Source organism: Kwoniella europaea, chromosome 1, assembly GCF_036810445.1.
Source record: "Kwoniella europaea PYCC6329 chromosome 1, complete sequence".
Classification (NCBI taxonomy): domain Eukaryota; kingdom Fungi; phylum Basidiomycota; class Tremellomycetes; order Tremellales; family Cryptococcaceae; genus Kwoniella; species Kwoniella europaea.
Window position 1 is genome coordinate 10780492 of NC_089487.1, and position 26696 is coordinate 10807187.

The 26696-nt window shown below is 45.2% G+C and overlaps 9 protein-coding genes across 9 annotated transcripts; 4 read left to right on the plus strand and 5 right to left on the minus strand.

Moving 5' to 3' along the window:
• Positions 1-256: 256 nt before the first annotated feature.
• V865_004092 (uncharacterized protein) lies at positions 257-1727 on the minus strand (the record flags this gene model as incomplete). The annotated part of the gene is made up of 2 exons (XM_066227877.1): positions 257-1271; positions 1324-1727. 2 exons carry the CDS (start codon positions 1725-1727, stop codon positions 257-259), a joined length of 1419 nt encoding a protein of 472 aa, XP_066083974.1.
• A 2976-nt stretch (positions 1728-4703) lies between these two features.
• V865_004093 (OPT family small oligopeptide transporter) lies at positions 4704-7867 on the minus strand (the record flags this gene model as incomplete). The annotated part of the gene is made up of 12 exons (XM_066227878.1): positions 4704-4897; positions 4979-5065; positions 5128-5245; positions 5314-5495; positions 5564-5636; positions 5703-5848; positions 5923-6386; positions 6456-6640; positions 6730-7302; positions 7372-7448; positions 7516-7572; positions 7624-7867. 12 exons carry the CDS (start codon positions 7865-7867, stop codon positions 4704-4706), a joined length of 2400 nt encoding a protein of 799 aa, XP_066083975.1.
• Positions 7868-8669: 802 nt separating this feature from the next.
• Positions 8670-10416, minus strand: V865_004094 (uncharacterized protein; the record flags this gene model as incomplete). The annotated part of the gene is made up of 6 exons (XM_066227879.1): positions 8670-9328; positions 9405-9583; positions 9645-9808; positions 10001-10217; positions 10277-10322; positions 10380-10416. 6 exons carry the CDS (start codon positions 10414-10416, stop codon positions 8670-8672), a joined length of 1302 nt encoding a protein of 433 aa, XP_066083976.1.
• Positions 10417-10867: 451 nt separating this feature from the next.
• V865_004095 (uncharacterized protein) lies at positions 10868-15188 on the plus strand (the record flags this gene model as incomplete). The annotated part of the gene is made up of 19 exons (XM_066227880.1): positions 10868-11124; positions 11178-11320; positions 11388-11504; positions 11565-11705; positions 11758-12051; positions 12116-12222; positions 12283-12399; positions 12523-12577; positions 12638-12807; positions 12858-12959; positions 13012-13079; positions 13134-13460; positions 13516-13613; positions 13668-13799; positions 13866-13903; positions 13960-14223; positions 14280-14465; positions 14518-15025; positions 15091-15188. The coding sequence occupies 19 exons, from the start codon at positions 10868-10870 to the stop codon at positions 15186-15188; spliced, it is 3222 nt and encodes a 1073-aa protein (XP_066083977.1).
• A 322-nt stretch (positions 15189-15510) lies between these two features.
• Positions 15511-16194, minus strand: V865_004096 (uncharacterized protein; the record flags this gene model as incomplete). The annotated part of the gene is made up of 2 exons (XM_066227881.1): positions 15511-15651; positions 15925-16194. 2 exons carry the CDS (start codon positions 16192-16194, stop codon positions 15511-15513), a joined length of 411 nt encoding a protein of 136 aa, XP_066083978.1.
• A 470-nt stretch (positions 16195-16664) lies between these two features.
• V865_004097 (uncharacterized protein) lies at positions 16665-17145 on the plus strand (the record flags this gene model as incomplete). The annotated part of the gene is made up of 4 exons (XM_066227882.1): positions 16665-16724; positions 16832-16891; positions 16989-17009; positions 17086-17145. The coding sequence occupies 4 exons, from the start codon at positions 16665-16667 to the stop codon at positions 17143-17145; spliced, it is 201 nt and encodes a 66-aa protein (XP_066083979.1).
• Positions 17146-18456: 1311 nt separating this feature from the next.
• On the plus strand, positions 18457-19421 carry V865_004098 (uncharacterized protein; the record flags this gene model as incomplete). Its single annotated transcript, XM_066227883.1, has 6 exons — positions 18457-18674; positions 18740-18829; positions 18901-18987; positions 19064-19084; positions 19187-19320; positions 19387-19421. 6 exons carry the CDS (start codon positions 18457-18459, stop codon positions 19419-19421), a joined length of 585 nt encoding a protein of 194 aa, XP_066083980.1.
• An 810-nt stretch (positions 19422-20231) lies between these two features.
• Positions 20232-22374, minus strand: V865_004099 (uncharacterized protein; the record flags this gene model as incomplete). Its single annotated transcript, XM_066227884.1, has 3 exons — positions 20232-20854; positions 20923-22233; positions 22296-22374. The coding sequence occupies 3 exons, from the start codon at positions 22372-22374 to the stop codon at positions 20232-20234; spliced, it is 2013 nt and encodes a 670-aa protein (XP_066083981.1).
• Positions 22375-24546: 2172 nt separating this feature from the next.
• Positions 24547-26194, plus strand: V865_004100 (transaldolase; the record flags this gene model as incomplete). The annotated part of the gene is made up of 9 exons (XM_066227885.1): positions 24547-24575; positions 24678-24767; positions 24850-24924; positions 25063-25187; positions 25288-25426; positions 25496-25583; positions 25657-25745; positions 25801-25935; positions 25993-26194. 9 exons carry the CDS (start codon positions 24547-24549, stop codon positions 26192-26194), a joined length of 972 nt encoding a protein of 323 aa, XP_066083982.1.
• Positions 26195-26696: the final 502 nt, after the last annotated feature.

Genomic DNA, 26696 nt, shown 5'->3' on the forward strand with positions numbered 1-26696 from the left:
CTAATCATTGATCCTACTTCCCCTTCACTTCTGTGTGAATCGTCCTAAGATATAGATAAATTATATTTACAAGATTTATATATTTGTTTACTTTTTGGTTACTTTTCGTTCAATTCATTTCCACTTCCACTTTACTTCAACACAAGACAAATTGAATTATCGTCATGCTTGATGAACACCTAATATCCAAAGTTCAACCAACGATCAGTACTGTTCTTGTATTTTTTCTATATATCATCGAAGGAAAATCTTGACTCTACTCACCCTTTGAACCTTCTGATCCACCGTTCCCTGATCCATCCTCCGACAAACTCGATACACTCGCTCTATGACCCGATGGATTTCTAGAATGAGGTTGTGATATCGGTTGACCATATCCATAAGGTGGCATACCATTATGGTGATGTCCATACCCTCCTCCTCCTCCTCCATAAGCGGTTATACCGGGTGGACCACCCATCCTCGTCGACATACTTGAAGGATCTACAACACCTTGTCCCAGCATATCGTGCGGAGGTGACCTTCGTCTACTTCCATTCATACTTCCCGGCGAGGGTGGTCGTCGGCCATAATCGTCATGAGTCTGACTTAGCGGTGTGGAAGTCTGAGTTCGAGGTGGATAACCATTGGCCATTGGGTTTCCACCATATCCCGGTGTGAGTACACCATAGGAAGATTCTCTGGAATGGGTCTGGAAATTACTCTGCATAGGACTGTACATGTGTTGACCATGTTCCGACGCTAGACCAGGAGAGTATAGTCCATGATGTGGGTGTGCGCCGTAAGGTGACGGGATTCCTCCAGCAGGTCCATATCGATAAGGCTGTTGGTGTACTCCGGGATAAGCGGTGTAAGGTGAAGTGTAAGGTTGAGAGAAGAAAGGTTGTTGGTGTGCTGGCGGCATTGAGCCCACACTGGAATGTCCAGAGGAATGACCATTGACGGGTGAAGGGACTCGACTGGAAGCAGCTGATTGGGATTGAGCGAGACTGACACCAGGTGGTGGGATGGGATAAGCAGGATAGCCATGTTGAGGGTCGTACATGTATGGCGCGTAAGGAGCTGGACCTTGACTCGTGGGAGTAGCATAAGGTGAAGGGAGGTGTCCACCGCTGGCAGTGGAGGAAGGTGTGCCGCCGGCAGAACCTTTGGATTTTCGAGATGCACGGGAGGAAGATTTTAGACCGGCAGCTTCCATAGCAGCGTTGACGGCGGCTCGAGCAGCTGAGCCAGAGCCACGACGTAGAGTGGGTGAAAGGTGGGTTCGATAGCTGCCGCATTCACGCTCAGTATATGCGTGGATAACAATGTTTGGATACTCACTGTTGTTGCAAATTATCCTGCCTGCTAGTCTTTGTCTCACAACCTGGGAAAGGACATTTGAAAGCTTTAACACCCGTATGGATTCTATGATGTCTCTGCAGATGACCTCCTGTGGTGAATCCTCTATTACAGATTGGACAGACGTGTGGTTTCGTCTTTCCTTCTGCTGGTCCAGTTGCTCCGTTCTTTCCTTTCGACGACGCGACGGGAGCTGGCGAGTCGTTCACGGATGATTCGTCGGTCTTTATCGAGGTGATGGACGTGTCTCCTGGACCGTACGGTGAGTCATGTAACGTAGGCGGATGAGACATGTGGGAAGGGGTGGAAGTGAGAGGGTTGGAGTGCTGGTTATACCCCGGCGGTGGGAGGTGGGGAGGAAGGTGAGGGGAAGTCTCAGCTGACATGGTGGCTAAGCATGGGCGGTGATATCAGCAATGCATAGGTAGGGAGTCAAGATGGTTCCGATGGTCGTCGATATGCAGATAGACATGTATGAATGGTCTGGTCGAGAGAAGAGAAAAGAATGCTCACTGTATGGATGTAAATGTGATGGATTTTGAAATAAATTTGAGGAATTTCAATGTGTCAGGTAGAGTCAAAGGTGTGTTTTAAGGGTTTATGACCGAATGTCGAATCGTACTATAATTCTCCCTTACCACCTTGTTCTTTGTTCTTCTTTATCTTTGTTCCTTCAAATGAATACTGAATGCAGGAGATGACTGGACTACCGTATGCTTGGCCAGATTGTATCCTACTATTCACAAAGATTTCACTTTGGTCTTCTGCTTGACTCGGTATAACGGTGGCCGATATGTGAGATGTCCGTTGTCGTTGAAACAAAGTCAAGTGAGAAAATTTTCCTTATGGTATTGATTGACGTGTCAGATGATGGAAGTCGGGAATGGCCGCGATGGAGATGATGATGGTAATGATGCTATGTGAGTGCGCAGTATACAATAGACGTATGTACACTAAGATGAAAATCCAGAGAGAGCGAACAAAGCTGAATCAATGAGGACAAGAAGTCAGGTCAGTCTGGAATGATGATTGTGATTGTTTTTGTAGTGATGATCGAAAGGAAGAGTGTGATTGGGGGGGTGTTTTGCACAGGCCAAGGGTTGTTGTGTGTTGGTAGTATAGATAGGTTTCAATTATCGTCATTGGGTTTATTGAGTCCGAGCAGTGGTTGATTATTCAAGGGGCAGCGCACAGAGGAAACAATAGGGTTGCGGTGTGGGTTATGAGCGAGTCCCGAGCCGAACAGTTGAGAGTATGGACAAGAGTAGGTTGGGTGGGTTGAGTTGTTGAAGAGTATCATTGCCAAGTCAGCGTCTATATTCGACACAGCTTGTAACAGAAACCAAGAAGTCTGGCCAAGATCCCAAAAGTTTCAAAAAAAAAGGACAGAGATGAAAAAATATGTTGGCATCAACCGAGCGAAAGCACCTCATGGTAAATCACACTCTTCTGTGATATCCACACGAGTACACAAACAGAACCCAATGCTCACCATCAAGTGGTCATATAAACCATCAAGAGTTGTGAGTGGAAGTAAATCAATCATCACCCCAGAAATCCGGCCGGCGGAGGGCGGAGAATAAATGAATATTACAACGTGTCTGTTAGATCTGTGTGAGTGGGGAAAGAGCCGACAACGATGAGAGATGAAAGGATGTTTCCAAATTTTGATGGTGAAGCGCACAGGGCAGTGGTAATTAATTGACAGAAAAGAAAACATGCGGGTCAGGTCCGCACGAACGAACAAGCGTGGTTTTTGACTTTCCAAAGGATGGTAAGGTAGAGGAACGTGGTGAGAAGAGACGATGATCATACGAGTAGGCGTGAAGTATGGTAAGGTGGGGTGAAACGAATTGAGGAACTCAAAAGATCGTCGTGATAGGGTAAAAAGGGAGGATCGTCTTTGGCCCTGCCCCCATTCCTCAGCAAGGGGGAGGGAGGATGGGATGAGTTGAATAAGATATGGAGATATCGCAAGTGGAGCTAGAGCCCAACAAACAGAACGTTGACTCACCGTGTATGTATACAATCAGTTCTACTCGTTTTCTCCTCGACTAGGTATACTAACAACGTGGAAATGGGAGGCTCCAACACAACTGATCCAAGATTGTTTACAGTATGCAGCTTGTTTGACTTTTTGAGCGTAGTTCGGTCGTATTCGTGCACTGCTGCGGAGTATCCACTTGATCTCGTCTACTGCTTGTGTCGTGGTGATGTGCTATGGTTTGTAGGTAGGATAATCTTATGATCTACTGTATGGTAGTTTGGCTTTCCAACTTTTTTTGGTAAGGTAAGTATAGAGGAATGGAATGATAATGATGAAAGAAATAGGGTAGGGTCTTTTGCGTTTGAAGTATGTCGAGAAATCAAGGGCAAAGAAAAGGGTTTTTCTTTTTTCCTCTGAGGGGGGGGTTTGATAGGTGTTTTTCGTCTTTTTTTTTTCTTTGCTGTTTGGCAATGAGGTGGCCTTTTTTGGTGTTATTGCTTTATTTGGTGATGTGATACTGTACAAATCAGTGGATTTGGTATGGTAACGGTAAGTATAGGTAACGACATACGTACACATACGTGGTTCCACTTTACATCCGCATCACGCATGTCTCACTGTACTGTCCAACCAATAAGCGCTTGAGGATCAGTTGATTCCCGATCATTGGGTTATATAGGGAAAACAACTCCAAAACCCTTACATCCCTTAGAAGGATTTCTTCGAAACCACGTCGTATGTCATCATCATGCGTGCCTTGTCTTGCTGCACACGAGGAAATTATATCTTAGACTGGATTGGGCATTCTCTCTCCGTCGCGTTCACTCGCGTTCGATGTCCTTGTCATTGAGACGGACACCGGAAACCTGCATTTGGCCAGTTGCTTAAGAGACTCTTCGATCATCTCTGCGCAGCTGCTCTCTCAGTTCATGATGCAATCCCAAAGGCATCATCGTGTCAGAATGTCTTACAGCTCCCGCGTCTCTATGCAAGAAAAGCAGCAGGGAAACACCACGGACATGCGGTAATGTTTCCCTCCAACACCCTTCCAGCACCCTTAAACGCATCCCCAAAAAAAACAAGCCCTGAGGGATTTTCGGGTGAGTGGATCAAAGGGAAAGGGAAAGACACGAGGAGGCCGATATGCTTTTTTGACTTTTGACCCGAGAAGGCAGGTAGGTGCACGGCAGTAGCGTGAATGACTGAATGCCTGACTTCATCATTCGATGAATCACTATAAAGCTGCATTGCGGAATATCTGTGATTGGAACTCGTATCTCTCACATTCCTCTTGCCTATCTACTACATACCACCACATGCACAGCAAGAAGATCATGTGATCTGCCAGTCATTCTTCTCCTATAAAATCGGCCATCTAAAATTCACCTGGTCCAGGACCGAAATGGGTCCCCGTCGGGACACTCAACCACGGTGTACCCTTCGTGTCCATCGTGTTTGACCCGACGGTATTACCCCACCAATCAAACGTGATGTTGTTGTAGCTCAACGCGAAAAAGATGATGATTGTCGCCAGAGCTGTACCAGTATCCATGGCTGCTTGTGTGAGGTCTACCCGTGAAGATCGCAAATTGATCAGCAAGTCAGCAATCTGACAGCTGACTATGGCAATGAGTTTTACGCTATACTTACAGTTGTATCTCTTCCACCAATCGAATGCTCTTTTCCTAATTAGGTAATTGAATATGAATCCGAAGATGAACCATAAAGAGTATTGGGCTGAATACATTCAAGTCAGAGTCTTATCAACACTAACCTTTCGACTGTTTGTTGTGACTCACTGGTAGTTGCAGGAGGGATATTACCAGCAGCGTTAAAGAAAATAGGTACGTTGATATATTTGATCCAGCTATGGGGATATCTTCGGTACAACAACCAGATCAATACGGTAACCACGGGCTATCCGTATATCTGTCAGCTTTCGATCATCGACCGTATACAGAGCTAGAGCTCATGATGTGACTTACTCCAATCAAGAAGAAATACATCAAAGCGTTATACGTTTGACCACTCTGGAACATCCTCTGAGGACCTATAGTACCCCAGATGATCGAGGCGTTATAGACCACCTTGGCACCGGCACAGGTAAATCGATTTTTGTTGGTTGGAGAACATAGGTCCTCGATATGACCAATCATCCATCGGAGGACTACACGAGAATCAATCACATATCAGAAAGTGTACCATTTGGTTGTGATAGTAACAACGTCAACGCACCTCCTGTTTGTACCGCTGCTGCTAAGACAGTAGAGTATATTTGGGCGAAGAACAGAGTTCGAGGAGGGATTTTCTACAACCAAACCAATTCATCTTAGCACACAGTCCCATGTTTTGACTGGGAAAACAATACACATACCATGTATTGACCTAGCTTCAAATCTTGAGCAAAGTCCATACCATGTTTGACGGTATTATACCCGTACATCTTGACCATCATGTTGGCAATGGGTTTACCAGGCCAGATATATCCTGCGATCAACTCCGTAATGATATTCAGGAAGACTGACAAAATCGCCCATACAATATCAGCTCGGCTTCTCTTTTGTTTCTCTCACTCGTATGATTTTACTACTTACTACGTTGGTTGGTAGTTCCTTCCAATATACCTTCAGGTATAATCAAAGTTACACCCATTCCAAAGCAAATCACTATAAATCCCCAGACGGGCAGCCCCGTATCCCAATATCTAGTAGTGAAAATACCCAATCCCAGTATAACAACAGTTAAAACTCCATACCACCAATCTGGAACTTCTTTATATGAAGCCATCAATCTTTTATGTATATCTTCACCACCATGTTTAGCATCTTTGAATTTTGCCCAAATTTCCTTTCCATTATACAACACGGTGTATACCACTACGGCCGTGACGGCAGCAAAGGATAGACCGTATGTGAGAGAATACGACATGCTAACGTACATCGGGGAATATTCTTTATATTTCTCTAATTCGAAGTCGAGGGTGAGCTTGTTGACCACTCTAGAGACGTTGTATGTTTTGCCTTGATTATCGAAAGTACTACTTGACAGTAATGGAAGACTATATACAAGTCGTCATTCAGCGCTTATCATCGTATAGAGAGATATGTAATGACAGGGGTACACTTACTGTGCACTCTGCCAGGTGTTGGAATAGTACAAGATTGGAGATAAGAACAGGTAAAAGATAACGATGGTGGCAAAGGCATTACAGGAGATGTAGAAAGGAGTGGTAAGTGGAGAAGCAGGTGAGAAAGCATAGGTGATTTGAGTCCAGTCGAAACTGATAGGTAATAATCCTAGACCGGAGCTCATCTATATATACATGATAAATCATGATCACAATCAGCCTATTTTCAGTTACTGAGCATTTTGGCATTGAGAAAAGACAGGGTGCCACTTACACCGAAAATCGCATTGACTTTTTGATTGTTTGGTGCAATCCAAGTTATAAATGCGAAAGTACTCAAGGAAGTCCATATGTAGTCAGGGAACCAGTACCACACGAACGCGCCCAGGGTCAAATAGATGAAATATCGGTATCGGGTGATCGTCCATCCGTTGGCAGGTGAATGATCTTGCTTTTCATGTAATGCTCTCAATAACACGGTCGAGGGAAGAGACGATGGCCAGATGAGGGCAGCAGGATAGACCAGCCATCGTCTAGATAAGCCGGCTAAACCAAAACCCAGTGCTTGGGTGGTCAGAAGGTACAAGAACGAGAATCCAGCTCCGTAATCACGATTCCAATATACCGGACTCGTTATCGCGACGAGTGATCCCATGGCATAAGCGGTTCCACCTGTCAAATTCACACAAATCGCAACGAGACTGTGCTCTTTTATAGACCATCTTCCGGGATTGATGTCGAAAGTGAAGCGGCCAAGAGGAACTCTCCATCGAGGGAGCTTCTCCCAGGTCTTTCCGATGGGGTGGACCAATAATTGAGCGACGACATAACCGAGAGAGAGGGATGGCTGATGGAAATTACGTATTTTTCGTCATTCAGTGCTCCTTGACTGGCCATGTACCTGGGCCTCACTCACATATCTCAATCCAAAGAATTGATTGACCCCCGCAAAGAGAATGACGAAAACCGTGACGAGAATCCAAGCTCGGACGGCTATGAATCAAAGACGATTACTAGTCAGTGCCACATCCGCCACTTTCCACGGGATGCTTATGCTTACTATTACATGGTAATGTCGGATCATCCCAGTTGGGTACACAAGCTGCTACTTCGGGGACTAAACGAGGTATCAGCAACAACACATGACAATTTGTGAAGCAAGACTCACATGGCGATTGATCTCCTTCTACAGCTACGGTGAACGCCTTATCAGGTGTGAGTTCCTCTTTCTCTAGAATCGCCACATTGGCAGAGTTGCTATCTTCTCCATTTGAAGCTTTTTCTAAATCTCGCTCTTTCTCTTTATAGTCTTCTCCCGGTGAAGGTGGTGTGGAAGGTTCCTCAAGCGGAACCGGCTCAAGATCGGGGTTGGCCGTTGAACCATGGCTCAATCGTTGATTTATACCTGACATCTTGTCGTAGCGCTAACAAGTATCAGGTTACTGTAGGGGAGTATAACATATGTAAGAGGGAAAGATTATTGGAGCAATTCATACGATATACCTAAATTTATATCTTCTCACGTCCGGATACCATCATCACTATAAAATGAAAAATGGAAAGGAGATAACACTTCAAAAAGAGCGTAATCATTAGCAACATGTACGCCATCGATAAGACCACTCGGATTTTACCACGTTATAACATAATCGATAGGAAATAGACTAGACTAGTTTGATCACTCGAAGCGACGAGCTGAGCTGTATTTCACTTTGGATGCATTTGTAGGCACCATACCAAGCAGATTTGAGCTATTTTTGAACACCCTCACCATCAAATGACAAAAGAGGCGTATCATCTGGAGAAACAAGGTTTTTCTAAAAACAAGCTAACGGCTATCTCCTTCAATGGCGTGATAAGCACTTTGCCGCTGGGTTTGTAGCTTCTTCCTTTTCATCCTTATAAAGTGATGAGGTGCTTTCCCACAGATAAGCGAGGAGCTGCACGAGACATGCATGGCATTCAGTGCACAGTCTGGTGTGGTCTGCAGATCCTCCGATCCACGGGAACGTCAAACACTGCGATCATGGTTTGTTATACCTGCCCTTTCAATCCATTCCCCGAGATGAAAGTCAAGGTGAAAATAGTTTTTATGAGTGTCTACAAATTTCAATCTCCAAAGATGAAGATAAGAGATGGAGCAGAGTCACTGATATATCATTGAAAGCAGTCACGATTACAACCATGCATCTCAGCTTGGTAAGGTTTACTACGCTACTCCAATTTCAACCTCTCCAACCTCTCCAAAGCCTTTCTCTCTTTCCTTTCCTTTCTCTCCCTCTTTCTCTCTATATTATCAGCCTTGGGACCACTAACCCAATCGCCCAACTCGGTATCATATGATCTACCTTCTCTCACATTCATATTGACCTCCTTTCTCGTCAATTCATTCTGGAGGTCAAATTCTGTAATAGCAGAATCTCGAACTTCTTTTCTCGTTCGAGGTTTGAGGAAAACACCTTCTAAACCGATTTCATCCAAATCCATAATCTCCTTTAATCCTTTATCTTTACCATTCATTACCCATTCTTCTACTGCTTCTTTTCCGGCTCTCTGCCTTTCCAATTCCTCAACTTCCCTTCGAGCTCTGTAGGCCTTGTATGTCTTGTATTTACCGAATCGCGGTGAAAGTTCTTCAGAGAGGTATAGGGGCATCAACAAATCGACGAAATTCGATTCTTCATTGTTCAATTTCCTATTACCGTTCATATGGTTGATATAGGCGTCAGAGAATGAAGTATCGGCTGGTGAAGGAGCATTAACATGTTGTGGGACAAGATCGGCTGCTTTGGTCTCTTCGATAGCTTCTAGTCCTGGCAATACCAATGTATCCTGGATGGTCACTGCGTTGGAAGTGTCCAAGTCGTCGTCGGCTGAAAGGGATCGGACGAACAGTCAGAACATCAATGATTTAAGTGACAGGAAAAGAAAAAGCATGACTTTACTCACGTTTGGGGTGCGAATATGGTTTCTCAGGTTTAGGCCATGCCAATCTGATACGGCTCGATTCCAGCTCAGCATTCGAAGAACTACCTCCACTTATCCTAGCTGCTATTCGAGTCCAATCTAATCGTTGTGATTTTACGTTGAAATGGGTTCGAGCGGTTTTCATACGTGAGACGAAAAGACTGTCAAGTGAACAAGTGATTAGTCGAACTCGGTTCAAACCACATTTGAGACAAAACGCACCTGTCAGGTCCTTTGCGATCATCATAACATAGCTGCACGTTACTGTAATGGATTGGTCTCATCGTAGGCACGTGATTCTTCTGTTCGTCATATGATTGTTTTTGATTGTCCGTGAGAGTATCGTAGTTTGCTGGTCGGGCATGAATCACGTTGCTTTTTTTGTTCTAGGAGTACAAGAAGTTTAGCTTTCATGCCAGCCGATTTCACGAGGAGAACAACCGATCGCAGATACGAATAGATTGAAAGCAAAGATAGTCTATAAACACGAGGTGATCAAGGGGTTTGAAGGAGAATAACTGCAATAGGAGAATAAAAGAATCCCGCGATAATGGTCAAATAAAGAGCTATTGACTCACATTGACACCCTCCAAGAACACCCTATTTCTCGACAAATCAACTTGCTTCACCGTAAATGTATTCCATCCTTCCGTGGCATCCTGCTGATTTATAAATTTCTGTTTGGGTGTACCGACCAATAATCTGACTTTATCCCCTGGTCTTATATTCCATTTCCTTACTCGATCTGTCGGTTGAACGAACTTGGTAGAAGCATGAGGTAGACGTGACGGGAGACTGTTCGAGTTTTCATCAGCATCACACGTATATAACCACCTATGTGAGGACTGACTCACCGACCAGCGAATTTATTGGGTCTAGTAGAGATGATATGGTGAAGACCTGTAGGAAGAAGTGAGCTGAACACAAAATGACGAGTATATTGATGAATCAGCTTACCTCTCGGTATCCTCGACAGGGGTTCACTTGTGGACATGGTGGGTTGCTGCTAGGTGGGGAAGTTGATACCTGCTGTATGATGTTTTCGACGATATGGTGATTGTCCTGTATACCTGTAAAAGTGTCAAAAGTGTCCATCCGAAATATCAATCCGACCGACTTTTAGATCAGAACCAGCTTATCACACTTCAGCCCGGAACATTGACACGTCACATGTTTCGCTCCTTGGCCACGTGGGGAATGCTCGTATGGCTGTGGGGCTCCGGTGTTGTGTTTCCGGTTGTGGGTGTGAATGTTGCTGCGTTGAATGGGATACATGATCAACTTGTCAAAAGTGGAACAAAGGTATAACTTATATCAACACATCAACACATACGTTCTGACACCTTGAACATTGCAAGAGATCCGTAGCTATCGATATCCCTATATCAAACTCTGCTGCTCCTCTCGAACTTCAACAGCTAGCTCGGGTCATTATAGATCCCATCATGTCCCTCCTCCCCTCTCTACCGCGTCGAGCGTCAACTTGGAGTATGTCCTCGGCATCCCAGCCTTCCACTCCTGCAACTGGTCCAAAACACATCATATCCAACGCAATGACCACTTTCGAGCCTCAGACGCTCTTCAGACAGACCGAGAAAGTGATCATATCCCAAGGATGTCGTGTGAGAAGAGGCTACGCCCCATTCATCAAGGCGGATGCATTATTGGTGATCAGCAAGAGGGAGACGGGCGAAGAAGCAGCGTGAGTAGCTAAATCCATACCACGATGACAGGTTCTGAGATGATATGGCGCAGCATCTTCATCGTTACACCTCCAACGACGGAAACAGCAGCTTCCATATTATATGTCATCCCCATCATCCCAGGTTTCAAACATCGTCTCGAACAAACACCCCCTTCACCATCCAACTCGTTCTTCCAGCAGAGTGCCAAGCCTCGTGAGTGTCGATCCTTCCTTTCTTCCCATATGTCTCAACTCGTGTCAAGCTGACATGCGAACAACAGATATAACGTTATATCTCAGCTGTGAAGATCTAAAGCTCGAGCTAAGGATATCGGCGAGCCAATCAGCCAAAGTACAAAAACTCGTTGCTGAACTTAGGAGACAGAATGATGCTGCAGGTGAGCTGGCAAGGATATAAAGGTGCATCGAAAGCACAGCTGACACTGTTGTGGTTACAGCTCAATCACCCTGTCCAAGAAGTATCAGCCATTCTTGGCTATCTCTCTACTCCGTTAAACCACCCAACGAGAAAGACGATATTGATGATCTGATCTCGCCTCCTGTGGAGACTCCAAGTAATATGACTCCTTCCACATCTGGTATGTATGACCCCCTGCCAGCTCGTACAGGCCTTACTAACACATCTTTTAGCTACAACAACTGTCGATACTCCGCTGGCATCATCCACGTCAAAAGACCCAGCTGGACCCTCTGAAGAGGAAGAGCAATACCCTGATCCATACCTTCCTACATTCTCACGTACCAAATTCCTCCGTAAGCGATTATTTGCACGACAGGATAAATGGTCAAGGCGCGAAAAAGTCAAAATCAGGATAGCAACGTATAACGTCAATGACAAGATCCCTCCAGAGGGGACATTGGAACTTGCTCCATTGGTTGGAAAAGGTGAAGAGGATATTTTGGTATTCGGCTTCCAAGAGGCTGGTGAGTGACGGATCTGATCCCCTGATATCTAAAGAATGCTCATACTTTCTGTGCCATCGTGTAGACTTGCGAAGACAGTCATTATTGATCTCACAAGGTAATACTCGAGCAGAAGGGTGGGAATCGGCTCTCCTTGCTGGGCTAGGATCAAGGTCGGGAGAATTCGCAAAGGTAGGTGAATTGTCAGTCTCAGCTATGGATCAGATCGACTGACGCATGTATTCGCTGCAGCTCGTGATGACCCAGTATGTCGGAGTGATGATGATCATTCTAGTACGGAAGAGCCTGAAGGAGTTCATCAGTCGAGTCGAGACAAGTGAGAGGGGTATTGGGTTGCTCGGTTTTGGTGTATGTGGGATCCTATCTTCGTATATATGTCAATAACGCTAACAAGTTTCAAACTCGCAGGGTAATAAAGCGGTAAATACACCTCATATGGAGAGATTCATACAAATGCTGATCCTTCTTTAGGGTGTGGCGGTACGACTGAAAGTACATGACACTACGCTGTGTTTTGTCAATGCTCGTAAGCTGAATTGGACTCGTCCGCTATCGAGGAAACAGCTGACTCTCCTGGAACTTCTAGACATGGCAGCATTCGCTACAGCTCTTGACAGAAGAAGGGCTGATTATCAAGTATTGAGAACCGGACTTACATTCCCCAGACCGAATGAAGCGGATCTCACAGCGGCATTCGAAGAGTTCTTACCCGAAGCGAAAGAGAAGCTATTGACGCAGGAAGATTCACACATGCTGGTGAGCTCTCCACTGAATTCATTCATGTCATAGCTGACGATATTTTCCAGTTCTGGCTCGGCGATTTGAATTACCGAATTGACCTGCCAGATGATCAAGTGAAGAAGCTCGTGGAGGAGAAGAAATGGGAAGAGATGTTGGCCAAGGATCAGGTAAGCTTGGCCAGACGGACCATAGGATGTGGCTAATCCGACATGCCTGCAGCTCCGAGCGGATATCGTGTCTGAGCAGTCCTTCGCCGGATTTTCCGAGGCTGATATCACTTTCCCTCCGTGAGCCGCCGTCTTACTACTTGTATATACACAAGCTAATATCATTGCCTCTAGTACCTTCAAATACGTGCACGGATCCACGACTCACGATCCCAAACGTGCACCAGCATACACCGACCGGATCATATATGACTTCCCCACCAACGAATATACCACTCCAACCTCCTTCGAGCTGAAATGCGATGAGTATACTTCTCATGACATCTTGTGGTCAGATCATCGACCTGTCACCGCGACTTTCAAAGCGGAGGTCAGAGTGGTCGATGAGAGCAGCAGAGGGGTGGAGCTTGCATCTGTCATGAAGGAGCTGGACAGACTGGAGGAGGTTTACCGACCTAGTCTGGAGATCGATGGCACCAGCTTGGAGTTTGGCGAGGTCAGGTAAATACATCGTTCGCATTTCCGATATAGCGATCTCGATTCTGATATCTCATAGATACCGACAACCCGTTGAGCGCGAGATCAAGCTTCGTAATGTCGGTCGTGTACCTGCAACATACAACTTCAAACCGCCTTCATCTGATAAACCCATTTGTAAGCTGAAGAAATCCTTCTAATATGATGATCTAGCTGACCAATGTAAAACAGGCAAGCCATTCATGTGGCCTTTCCCCGCGACCGCCCTCGTGGAGCCGGGGCAAGAGATGAGCTTGAAGGTGGTGGTCAATGTGGACGAGTACTGGTCATCCAAGTTGAGTCTTGGTGGGGAAGATATCAATGGTACGTGACTGTACCTAGCGGAGAGCATGTATTATCCAGACTGACATGGGATGTTCTCCCAATCAGATGTCTTGGTACTTCAGATCGCTGGAGGGAAAGATACGGTAAGTGACATCGACTCTAGAAGTGGAGGGCATCAGCTCTGATAGTGGTATCTCAGTTCATCACCGTGCAAGCATCCTATCTCGCCTCTACCATCGGATTACCATTACACATCCTTTCAGCTCTTCCCACACCAATCAGACAAGTAAGCTTGGCGGATCGAAAGATCCTCGCCAGACCTTTGGCACCCTCCGCGACGAATGGAGAGGCTCCAGCCAAGCCTGTGAGAGATGTGTGGAGATTATTGGAATACCTCATGGCGAAAGGGAAAGGCGTGGAGGGCCTGTGGGTCGAGAACGATGATGTTAGGGCTATAATCGAGGTGTGTCAATCTTACTTATTGCGTTGGTCATTTGCTGATGCAAGTCATGTGAATAGTGCTTAGACACAGGAGATGAACTGCCAGACGATCAAGCAAAATTGATATCTTTGGCTCTTCTACACGTTTTGACCGCTTTACCGACCCCACTACTACCCTCCTCGCATCATATGTCGTGTCTCGCCGCCGAGGATAGAGATGCTGCCTTTGCTGTGTTAGAGGGCGTACCTCAGATCAACACGAACGTAAGTGATGTTATCCCAAGTCGAGGAGGTTTGCTGATGAAGTGTGTTATAGGTGTTGATCGGACTGATGAGTGTTATAAGACTTTGCTCGAGCCCTGAAGAGGTTCCTGAGGTTGGTGGATTGCAGATAGGGGACTCGGAAGAGGACCAAGGGGTCACTGAGAAGGTAGACGAAGAACAAAAGATAGAGAGAAAATCTCCTGAGGTGGCAAGAGAAGATATAGAATTGGAGAAAGACACTGAAGATAAACCTGAATCGGTAAAAGCGGAAGAAGCAGAGGAGAAAGCGAAAAAAGGAGGTAATGACGATGAAGTAGATGAAGATGAAGAAGCTACCTTAGAGTTCATCTCGCTCACTCACAGTCAAGATAAACCTTTACCTGAGATCAACCAAGAAGCTCATGATAAACAGGATAAAGACAAACCTCTCAAACTTGCTTCTCCACCTAAGAAAGGTATTGCGCTAGTTGAAGAACCGAGAACTCCACCTTCTGCTTCTTCCACAACGAAAATACATGATGTTGCTGAAGCACCCACGACTGAACATGCTGATGAGTTGAGTGAGTGTTCTTGTATGTCAAAGCTTGAGAGGGTAAAGATTGCTGATGAAATGTTGAACTGGTAGTTACCGCATTGTGTCCGGCAATATTTGGACAAACTTCTGTGGTCCCTTCGGTGAAAGATAAGAGAAAGAGGTTTATCAAGCTACTTCTGGAGGGATAAAAGAATGATCAGGATATTTAATGGGAACGGCGGGATGCTACTTGGCTGTTTCCATTTGAATGATTAGTGAAATATGGAGCTTAACACCGTGAGCTTCTTTGTACAGTATAATTATTTAGTAAATGATCATGGACGATCTTGGTAGATTGAGTAGATACAGTATAAATATAGAGAGAGAATATCTTGCTTGCTATTATTATATCATTATGCCATATGCAAATCAACTTTGAGAACAGTTTGTCTTTGTCTTTGATCTTCTTCACAAGCATATATCATCCAACATATGATACATCCATTCGTTGGTTGTCATGTCCTCAAAAGCCTAGTCTTTACCTTTTATATCGAAGAAGATCTTCCACCAAGGTCTTGCGATTCCCTGCTCAGCGTTTCGGACACCATTCCTGAATCGAGTGTAGTAGTGTGGGTCGTTGGCTGGGGTGAGGATGGTGTTGGTGAGTGGGTACTGGAGTGGAAGGGGTCAATAAGTGGTCAAATAGGGCGAACAGAGGCGAAGATGGGGAGAGGAGGAGGGGACAGAGGGGAGAGATAAGACGAGGAGATGGGGCAGAAGAAGAGGTGACTTGGAAGAAGGAGAGATGCAGAGAGAGGAAGTGAAGAGCCAGATGTGGAAAAGGGGAAGCACCGATGAGCGAAGATCGACATGGTCGTAGATGGACAACATTGATCAAACCCCTCAAAAAGCATGGTATTCTCCAAGGTCAATCACCCGACTCACATTATTCAGTGCATTCCCACTCTTCAACCTCACTATCGAATCCCTCATCTGCGTTATCCTCCTCTGATGACCTGCGACTTTCAAGGCCTCCAACGACGAGCTGCTCGCTGCTGCCGAGCTTGGTGTGGAAGAAGAAGCGAATGCCTTTTCGGCTATAGCTTCGAGAGCGTCCGATAGCTGGACGGATTCTCCTGCTAGTGGTGAAGGAGGGAGGGATCGGATGAGAGGTCGGAGTGTTGATAGCGTTATTTTGGCGGATTGGGTGGACATGATGGGCTGATTGAAGCTGGTGTGAGATCGATAGAGAAACGTGATAGGATTGGATATGCTCTGTGGAATGCTTGTTCAGGTCTTGGCTTCAATGATTATCTGGTTGATATGGATGGACAAAGTATGTTATGAGTGATCATAGAGTATATCCAAATGAAAGAGGATGGATGGTGGTAAAATGCGAAATTTCACCTGAATAATCTGATCTTGATCTTGATCGTCCTCGGTTTCGGTTTTTTACGTTAACCTTGATCTCATTCGCATTTCCACTTGATTCATCAACATCATTCACCTATCTACTTACTGCACATCGATACCATACTGCTCACACACTTACAAGGACAAGGGTACACTCCGTCTTGCATCCGAAAATCATCGACATACCGTACACAAGACAGTGGACATATTGGACCGGACAAATCATCAATCTATAGAACCCATAACCAACATCCTCCTTCGATCTCATCACCATGCCCGCTCTAGCTGATTTGGTACAACGTGGGATCGTCCTAACGTCTGTTGGGTTGACTGTAAGTAACACTCACCGAATAATCTTTCGAATGGAAACCATACATTCCACTGAGTCATACGTCTCTGCTCTCATTCGCCGCTGACTTACATATGCTCTGCATCGCAGATCTACGGAGGAGCACTTATAACGCATGGTATAGGATATCGATCGTTGAAAGCCAAAGGAGTGAGTGAAGTCTGTCTGTTGCATAAGCTGTACTCCAACCTTGTCTTGGTTTTGCGTGGAACTGATCATTGTCATTTCACCTTCTGTCATTGAACAGTACTTCGGAGGTCCAGACGAGGTACGTCGTTGGACTCAATCACTTTCCATTTGCATGTTCCAAGCTGATCTTCTACTTTACCCCTCGCTCAACGCAGGATCAGAAAACGATAGATACAAATCCGACATTCACCACACCACCTACTCAACCATCATAGACACGATCTGTTCTCCTTGGCATTGTAATGATATTTTAATGATATGCACTTCTCCCTACACAAATCGAACATCGTAAGGTACCGGAGCATAGTCCAACTCCCAATCTGTGACCCACTCATACTGATCGCTTGCCAGACGTATTCATCCGATCTGGTCGATTCCTTTAGTACCCACGCTCGAACATCCTTTCAAGTGGGCCATGGCTTGAAAGTAATCATCTTGTCGTATTTCCTTTGAAGATGTAGACTAATAAGGGGTTGAGTTTGGAGGGTGTATCAAAGGATCTTAGGATACCAACATCCTAGGGTCGATGACAATAGGACTGTACTGCACTGCGCTATGCTGGGCTATGTATGGGAAATCCTGCTGGAGTCTCACTAATTTTCATTGTCGGTTTGATCATTTACTCATCGAATAGGTTCAAGTCGATCCGTCAACTCATCCACTCACTTCGCATGACTAAATCAAACTGACGATAGATCCTGTCATTACGATAATCTTGAAGTTTAGGTGACCACATTCAGACAGAGGCATATAGCCTACCGTCTTTACTGTATTATCCGGGGAGATATCTGGCAAAGGAAGAACAAAGAAACAAACTCGAACTAGATAGGGAAGGTGTGACAAGACAATGGCAACCATCGTAGATGATTCGAATTCGAATTTGTTCTGGTCAGGATCATCATGGTGAGTTGACCTTGACCTGTCTTTTCATATATGTTGATGCTCATGTTTGATCTTCTGGTTCGTAGGAAGACGGAACATAGTGGTGAGCTTGGATCTCATGATGCAACCCAATCCACCATGACAATGGATTGATTTTGGCCAGAATGGAGGAAAGTGATACTGATTTTAGGTGGGATGGGTTTGGACAGATGATCCGTTGACGGGAAAGTATTTCAACAGTGTGAGTGCCTTCAGATCGAAAGAGATCAAGCTGACTGACTGCTTCCACACTATAGACATTGTTGGTATAATTCATGACTCCCCATTAATTGGTATGACTGGTAGCTGATATCTCGGACGAACAGTCATTCCTCTACGATAAGTGTGAGTTGGCTGACTCGCCCCCTATCCACATTCTTTAGCTGATGAGGATTATGTTGTAGGGAGAATACTGTATCATAGCATGGGAGGGAACAGACATCTACGTATATGGAGCACGACGTAAGAAGTGAGTCGATCCCTTTTGGACTGTTCGCCATATATTGGCCAGATTCACATGCTTACACCCATCTGCACTCAGTCATGTGAGCAGGTCGTTATCATAAAACAGCATCATTAGCGATACTGATATCCCTTCCTTCGTCATGAAGGGACTATACGGAGTAGTGATAGACGGAGGGGAAATCCAGTATTTTTCAGGTTTCTCACAAGATGGTCAGTTTCAAGCTACCCTATTCGCCACCAATGGTCTGCAGGATGGCTCGCACACATTGAAGATATCGAATGAAAATGAGAGAAATCAAGATCAGTATCCTGATTATGATTGGCTGGATATCGATTCAGTAGCTGTTAGTGGTACTTTGTAAGTGACCGAAAGCAGCTGATTGCCCATATCAAATTCACTATCATTGCTGACGATCGATATAGAATTAATGCAGATACGTCTGCTTCTTCGTCGTCTACAGCCTCATCATCAATCACATCTTCCTCTTCCTCTGTGAATTCATCAGAATCTACGTAAGTAACCCGATCATACTTTTGTCATATCACTCAATAGCCAGTGCCAATCGAATAACCATCTTCATCAGTGATATATCCTCAGGTCAATATTCAGAAACAGTCTCATCAGCAACTATAATCTCTACAGCTTCGGAGACTCTGATTGATATCAAGTAGTCAATCTCGATTACCACCCACTGATGGTCCAGTGGCATCTCCGGCTGCAGATCCTTCAGCCACGGCGGAAAATAGCGAGCAATCAAACGATCGAAAGTGAGTTGTCGTATTGATTAACACCACCAGATTACCACTCACGGTCTTGAGTATCCTTCTGGCTCTTTCTATGATATATGTGCTGATCACGATGCAATGTAGGACAATCACTTTAGCAATCTCTATACCCGTCATTGTCATCTCGTCAATTGTCATATTGGTCTTTGTCGGTCTGTATTTCTATAGAAGGAGGAAGAGAAGGTATGAGAGACAATATGATCATCATGGCTATAATGGTTAGTGACTTAAAGTATCCTTTGATCATACATGTAGGCAATGTTGATACTGTTTTGGCCGTGTAGGGTATATGGAGGAGCCTCAGACCTCTTGGAGATGAACGATTCAAGGATCCAAGTGATAAATCGCTTGAAGCATATTTATCACCCAAATCCGAATTTGTATCTGGCTTTGTGTCCTCGATTTTGGTGTTCTGGCAGTCCAAGAAGAAGGTTTACAGTGGAATTGCAACATGCGGTACACCATCTTGTTATACAGTACAACACAGTACATTCCCTTTATAATCGTGTATCCTATATGTCTCCATATTGATTGACTCATCCTGACACTACTGCTATTTCTTTGTTCTCGGCTTGGTCGGAATATGCGCTGTACAATGTAACAATGTAAATTCATCGAGATGAATTTGTGCGACTCTTTGATTCACGTTACGGTTTGATACCACTTACTGGTCTTGGAATTGTCAAGAGAATATCATCGTGTTTGGTGATGCTTGCAGAGTATGTATGATCCCCCTTTGTTATTAAACCTGCTACGGCTACACAATGTTTCTATTTGTCATTTGCAGTTTGTTAGGAAGTTCAATGTCATCACTACCGAAGGATTTTGCCACTGAAAGACTTGACTAGCAAGTTGCATACTGAGAATAAATATAAGAAGATAAAAATCCAATTCAGAGACTAGCACAACTAACCCGAAATATAAATAAGCAAAAGAAAACACGAAGGGGTTATCCAACCGTCGGGAAATCACGTTTTTATAGAAACATATCAGGAAAAAAAACTTCAGTTATAGGAAGATAATATATTCTTATGAACACACAAAAGCGAGGGGGAAGGAATTGTCCGATTTTATGAAAATGAAAGAAGATAGATACAGCAATTTAGATTTTTGGTTTGGTTTTATTTATTTATTGAGCTTCTCCAATATCTTCTTCTTCCTCTTCACCATTCTGACTATACCTACTTCCGTCGCTCATGCCGCTCGCCCTGGTTTTGGTAGAAGGCGCAGTCAACCCTGTGGTGGGTCTTTCACCAGTTGGACTGGTGACTCCTCTAGGTCCAGGTGCGGGGAGAGCATCGATAACGGCAGAAGAGACCGTACCATTATTGAGGTGAACGAATGATCGCATATCTCCTGGAGCAGGCGCAGAGGGAGATGGCATAGTGCCAGCAGCGGCGCTTGAGCTTGTGGAATCCTCAGAGTTCTTCTTTCCACCTAACGAAGTTAATAACCTCATTCCACTATTTTGTCTCGAAGCAGTTGGTTTAGGTTGAGCGACGTTTTGAGATACAGGGGCGGTGCCAAAGGTAGGTGTTGATGGAGCTCCACCGGCTACTTTTCCTCGGGCAGCATAGACAGCAAGCATCTGGTCGGGACCGTAGGCTACAGTAGACGAACCGGCGATGGGTGAGGGAGCGGAAGGCGGCATAGATACAGATGGAACATTGTCGAGAGCTTCAATCTCGTTGTTGTCCATTGCTGGGTTAGGTGATCTCTGAGAAGCTTGAGAGATCATCGATCGTCTCATGACTAGATAAAGACAAATGCAAGTTAGCTTATGATCATGATCATTGATTGAGGAAAAGACAAACACCCACGCATAACAGCTTCCATATCTCTCAATTCGTCAACACTACCTCTAGCACTAGCAGCAGATTTGAAATCATCGACAGATAAAGCAGAAGCAGAAGATTCCCTTCGTTTATCACCACCACCTAAAGACATGAAACTTCTTCTACCGGTTCTAGTTCCCTTTCCTACCCTCTTCATATCAGTTTGATCGAATCCATGTGGACCTTGTAATTGCGATGGGGAGATCTGAATCTCGTCGTCATCCTCGATCGCAGAACCAGTAGCGTAAGCGGCTGATCGTCTGTTAGTAGGTGTAGAATTGAGTTCGTGAGCAGATCTGGAAGCACCGGGGTTCTTGAATACACCTGAATGGACGTTGGGTCTGATATCTCCTCCGAAGGATAATCTCGATCTTCTATCTGGTCGAGCAGATTCGGCAAAGGAGATTCTGGATTGTCTAACGTTTCCATCTGGCATGGCGAGCGAGCTTCGATTGACATTATCGGCAGAGTGAGTTCGTAAAGAAGCGAGATCAGGTCGTTGGAATTGATGAATACCTGCACCAGCCATGTTGTTCTCGACAGCATAGACTGAAGAAGAGGGTCGACCAGATCCACCGTAAGTTGACATACTTGGTCTAGGTCGATCACCGCTCATAGAAGGTCTACCACCCATCGAAGGTCTGCCAAGGATAGATCGAGGTTTTTCTCCTGGTAAGGCACCTTTCTCCCATTCGAGGTTTGAATGAGTAGATAAAGCTTGAGACCATCTCTTTCTTTTTTCGTTCTCCCTGTTTCTCCAGAATTTCACTGCGACAGCGACCAATACCGCAGCGACCAACAGGGGAACAATAATAGCAGCTGCGATTGCTCCTTTGGAGATACCTGATTTGTCGGAAGTGTTGGTACTTGATACATCTTCGAAGACTGCATCTTTGGATTGGGTGGCAGCAGCAGCAGCGGTGGAAGTGATCACTTGACCGTTGTTGGTGGTAGTTGAGAACATTGCTGAAGCGGGATAATTGACGGTGAATACTGGACCAGCAGGTGTACTGGACATCCAAGATTCCGTATCACTCTCTACAATGTTCATTTGTAGTTGAGCGGTCTCAGTGTCGTTCCACCATTTAGGTTGGAAGGTGACAGTTAATTGTCCAGCTGAGAAATCCTTGTTTCCCCATTGTTTGATTACTCCTCCTGATCCGTAAAGACTCAATGTGATTTGAGAGGAAGAGACGGCACATGATGTATCCCATTTGAAGGTGACATCTTTGGTGGCATCGACTGTATCGTTCGATTTGGGATAAACGTAAAGATCACCATTGGCGAGGTTACAAGCTGTAATGATATCGTCAGCTTAGACCTACTCCGAAGAAGGTATGGAGTTTTGTATGACTTACCTCGCTTCTCGTGAGATCTGATAGAATGAGAATGGCCGCCAGCGAGTCCTACTCGACCGGCAAAAGATGGGATACCCATTGTGAGTATTTGGAGGAGTATAAGAGTGTAGGGGTGTGTTTATTGAATGAGGCTGTGAGGAGTGAAGGGGTAGGTGCGTTGTGTGGTTAAGAAGGGAAAAGGCGATACGACTCGTCAGCTCAATGATCTTGGGTGTACGTTCGATGACAAAGGGTATGGTATGAATGACTCTCAGTGATGGAAAGTCCAATAAACGATGAGGATGAGGATGATGTCAACCTCGTGTGGCTGAGAGGTAAGGTATGGAACCCTGTCAACAGAGTGAGACATGAAACTTACCAAGCCAACTGGGCGGGACAAACAGTGAGATTGAGACTAACACCAATCTATCCTTCAACGGGGGAAATATGTGGATTTCCAGAAATCCTTTTTTTTACTTTGGTTTTTATATTTATTGCTTTGTTAATGGGTTGTGAATATCAAAGGAGTGACTTTTGGTGAATGTTGAACGTTGGACAATAAAGGAAGAGTGAGGGAATGACGAGATGTTTTGCGTCCTGTTGACCAAGTTGATCGTCTGGCGAATAATATCGAATTGATCGAGAAAAGAGTACTGGGGATGATGTGATTGTTGATATCACGTAGGTTGAGAATGAACGTATGGTAGTGAATGACGGTGAGGGGTTGTTAAAGAGAGACTGGGGGATAAAAGCGAGCTGAGCGTCAAGTGGTTATTGTTATACGCTAAAAGATCAGACCGCGGTTTCCTCCTTTGAGCGGTTGTTGTCGTTGTTGTCGTTGTTGCTGTGGTGATGTATGTGATGTTTGACAATGTCGATCCAAGCGTAGAGGTGAATTATAGGACTTACGAAAGAATGAGTTGATTGATGAACGTTGAAAAAGATGAAGAAAACTTCTCATGCTGTGATTTACAAGAGATGCATCTCCAACTTCGAGCTTCCCATCCATCGATACCTCTCTCTGTCACCGCTCACTGCATAGCAGGATGTGCAGAGGAGGAGGATGTTTTGATGTGTTTTGTTTTGCTCTCGGTGCTTCTCTGCGTTAGTGTTTTGATGAGGACCCTAAAAAAACCATCTATTGTGCTCATGTACCTTTTTGTTCCGCTCTGTTGTGCTTTGTTTACTCCTTCCACTCGGTCACCCCAAAATCGAAAACATCTCTCTTCCTCTCTTCTTGTGGCCGGTAGGCTGTAACGCCACTGTATCAGTCGGGTAATCCTCAATTGTTCAGGGTCAAATAAGCAACACACTCATACACCAACAATTGTTTGTGGCGGATGATATGTTGAATCAGTTGGTGGGAATGTTGATGTCATGCGAATGCATGCGAGTCCAGCTGTGCAAGCGTGACAAATGCATACATGGGTGATGACATCTATGCCATGGTAATGTCGAGATCTTGCTCCTTTTGCAAGAGAGGTCGCTATCGACATCTATCGAGGTTGAAATACTGCTCCAATCGTAGTGGTGTGAAGTTGAGCAATGATCTTCATGTTGGTACCTCAATCCCCTTGGCGGGCCTGGAACGGATTGGCCATGTGGCAGTGAAACGGACTTAAAAATCCTTTCCTTTCTTCCTTGTTGTTCGGCTTTTTCATTTCATATCGCCACCCTCGGATCAGTGGCATCCGTTCAAATTATTCAAGGAGATATGTTGAGTACTTTTGTGGTCTCATCCTTGAGAATAGCGAGAGGATCTATGAATAGGACAGACAAGAACACTGGTCTCCCAGCGAAGCTTAGAGATGGCATCTAGACAGTCCGTCATGAAGTCAATTCCTCGGAGTTGCTCACTTGTCGTTGGAATATACAGTATACGTGTTTACATTCGTGCCCTTGTCAATTGTCATCTCTCACGACTCGCTCGGTCATCCCAGATACGCATGAGTTTGATTTCATATGGATGCATGAGATGTGGTTATACGTCTGCTTACCGTAAGATCAATGGCGGTTGTAAGAGAGTGGAAGGATAATGTGAAAATAATGCCACATAGGGTACTAGGTCGGACCGTTAACTCCGTCGTCATCTCTTAGGGTACTCACGAGGAGTTCCGTCATTCTCTGGTGAGATCCACCTATCCCCAATTATATCCGTAACTCTTATTTATCATATCATATTCCAACTTTTTCTTTCTCTTCTTCCAACTCCCATATCGCATCTATACAAAAGTACATCTACATACTCACTCCAAAGACCAAAACATACAAAATGACCAACGCTCTTGACGCCCTCAAAGCGTGAGTACGACCAAGCTCCCATACCTTCAACGAACATTCTCTCACGTTCCATCCACCGGACAAAGCTGACTTTTTCGCCTCTCCGTGGGTTGATCAACATAGTACCGGTACCGTCGTCGTATCTGACACTGGAGACTTCGGTTCCATCGATGCCTTCAAGCCTCAAGATGCTACCACCAACCCTTCATTGATGTAAGCTCACACTCCCGTTGCCATAGGCTCGTAGGTCCGACAAATTCCATAATTGCTGACTCGATGAATCTTAACAATGTAGTCTCGCCGCTACCAAGCTCGAGAAGTACGCTAAGCTCATCGACCCTGCTGTCGAATACGCTAAGAAGAAGGGAGGGTAAGTCGCTTGTTCTCTGGCCCCTTTCAACATCCCGCACTTCAAAGGGATACCACCTGCCTGTTATGGGTCCAGCCTTTCAACAATTATCAGGTCAACCTCAACAGACAGGCTAACATTCGCTTTTCCCCCGCACAGTGAGCTCGAAGTCCAAGCCGAGAACGCCCTTGATCGACTCCTCGTCGAATTCGGTTCCGAGATCCTCAAGATCATCCCTGGTAGAGTCTCAACTGAAGTTGATGCCAAATTCTCCTTCGACACCCGTAAGTGGAGGCGACCTGTCATCCATTTCACTTGACGCACATCTCTCCCCTTCAGTGCAGGATTTTGGCTGATGCAATGTTCTGTCTTTGCCGTTCACAGAAGCCACTATCAACAAAGCCCACCAAATCATCGATCTCTACAAGGAGCAAGGTATCTCCAAGGACCGAGTTTTGATCAAGATTGCTTCTACTTACGAGGGTATTCAAGCCGCCAAGAAGCTTGAAGAGGAAGGTATCCAGTAAGTCTCAGCTGGCTTACCGTGAGACGTTTTACGGGATTGCGAGCTGACAATGTTGTCATTGTACAGCTGTAACTTGACTCTCCTCTTCGGTTTCGGCCAAGCTGTCGCCTGTGCTGAGGCTGGTGTCACCCTCATTTCGCCCTTCGTTGGCCGAGTAAGTCGACATTCACCGCCTCTCTTGTCCCCTTGTGAACAGACGGTGTACTGATCCAGATGAAACCTTTTAGATCCTCGATTGGTACAAGAAGGCCAACCCCGACACCAACTACACCGCTGACACCGACCCTGGAGTCAAGTCCGTCCAAAAGATCTTCAAGTGGGTTTTCATCCTTCATATACAAAGCTTCGAGATGCTGATCATATGTTTGTAGCTACTACAAGCAACACGGATACAAGACCATCGTCATGGGTGCTTCTTTCAGAAACATCGGTGAAATCACTGCTCTTGCCGGTTGTGATTACTTGACCATCGCTCCTAAACTCTTGGACGAATTGGCCAAATCCAAGTGAGCAACCTTTACCATAATCAATTGAATGACATACTAAATATCCTTGTCTTGTAGCGACGCCGTCCCCAAGAAGCTCGATGCCAAAGATGCCGACTCCGCTCCTATCGACAAAGTCTCATACCTCGACGACGAAGCTAAATTCAGATGGGCCTTGTTCGAAGACCAAATGGCTTTCGAGAAGCTCCACGAAGGTATCAGAGGATTCGCCAAGGATGGTCAAACCCTCAAAGACCTCCTCAAATCTAAACTCCAATAAGTATCTTGTCGTAGTTGAGTAAGTGGTAGTCGAACGGAATGGATGCTGTTATGTGTATAATCAAAAAGTCCAAGAAACATAGTATGCATTTCTTTTGATCCGATCCTTGAACCAACAATAGGTCAACCCACGAATGCTCAGACAGATGAGACTTTTTGTTCTATTCGTATGACAAATGACCAATCGAACGAAACATGTTACTGACATGTTATGTATCAATTATGAATCTGAACCAAAAGACCCAATCGAATTACATCAGGGGACCAGCCCATACACCGGATAATGTCCATGTAAGTTTGGTCTGCACCCTTGAAGGGAAGGATAGCACGACTCTCGAGCACCAGGTCTCAGTCTGAATCAGCTCTACCATCTGAGATACGCATGACGGGGAACAGGAGTGGATAAAGACGTAACATGTACCTGCAACGAGATCAATCAGCCACACATGCACTGACCATGAGGGCTACTTGGACCCCTCGGGATATCAAATGAAATTTCTTGA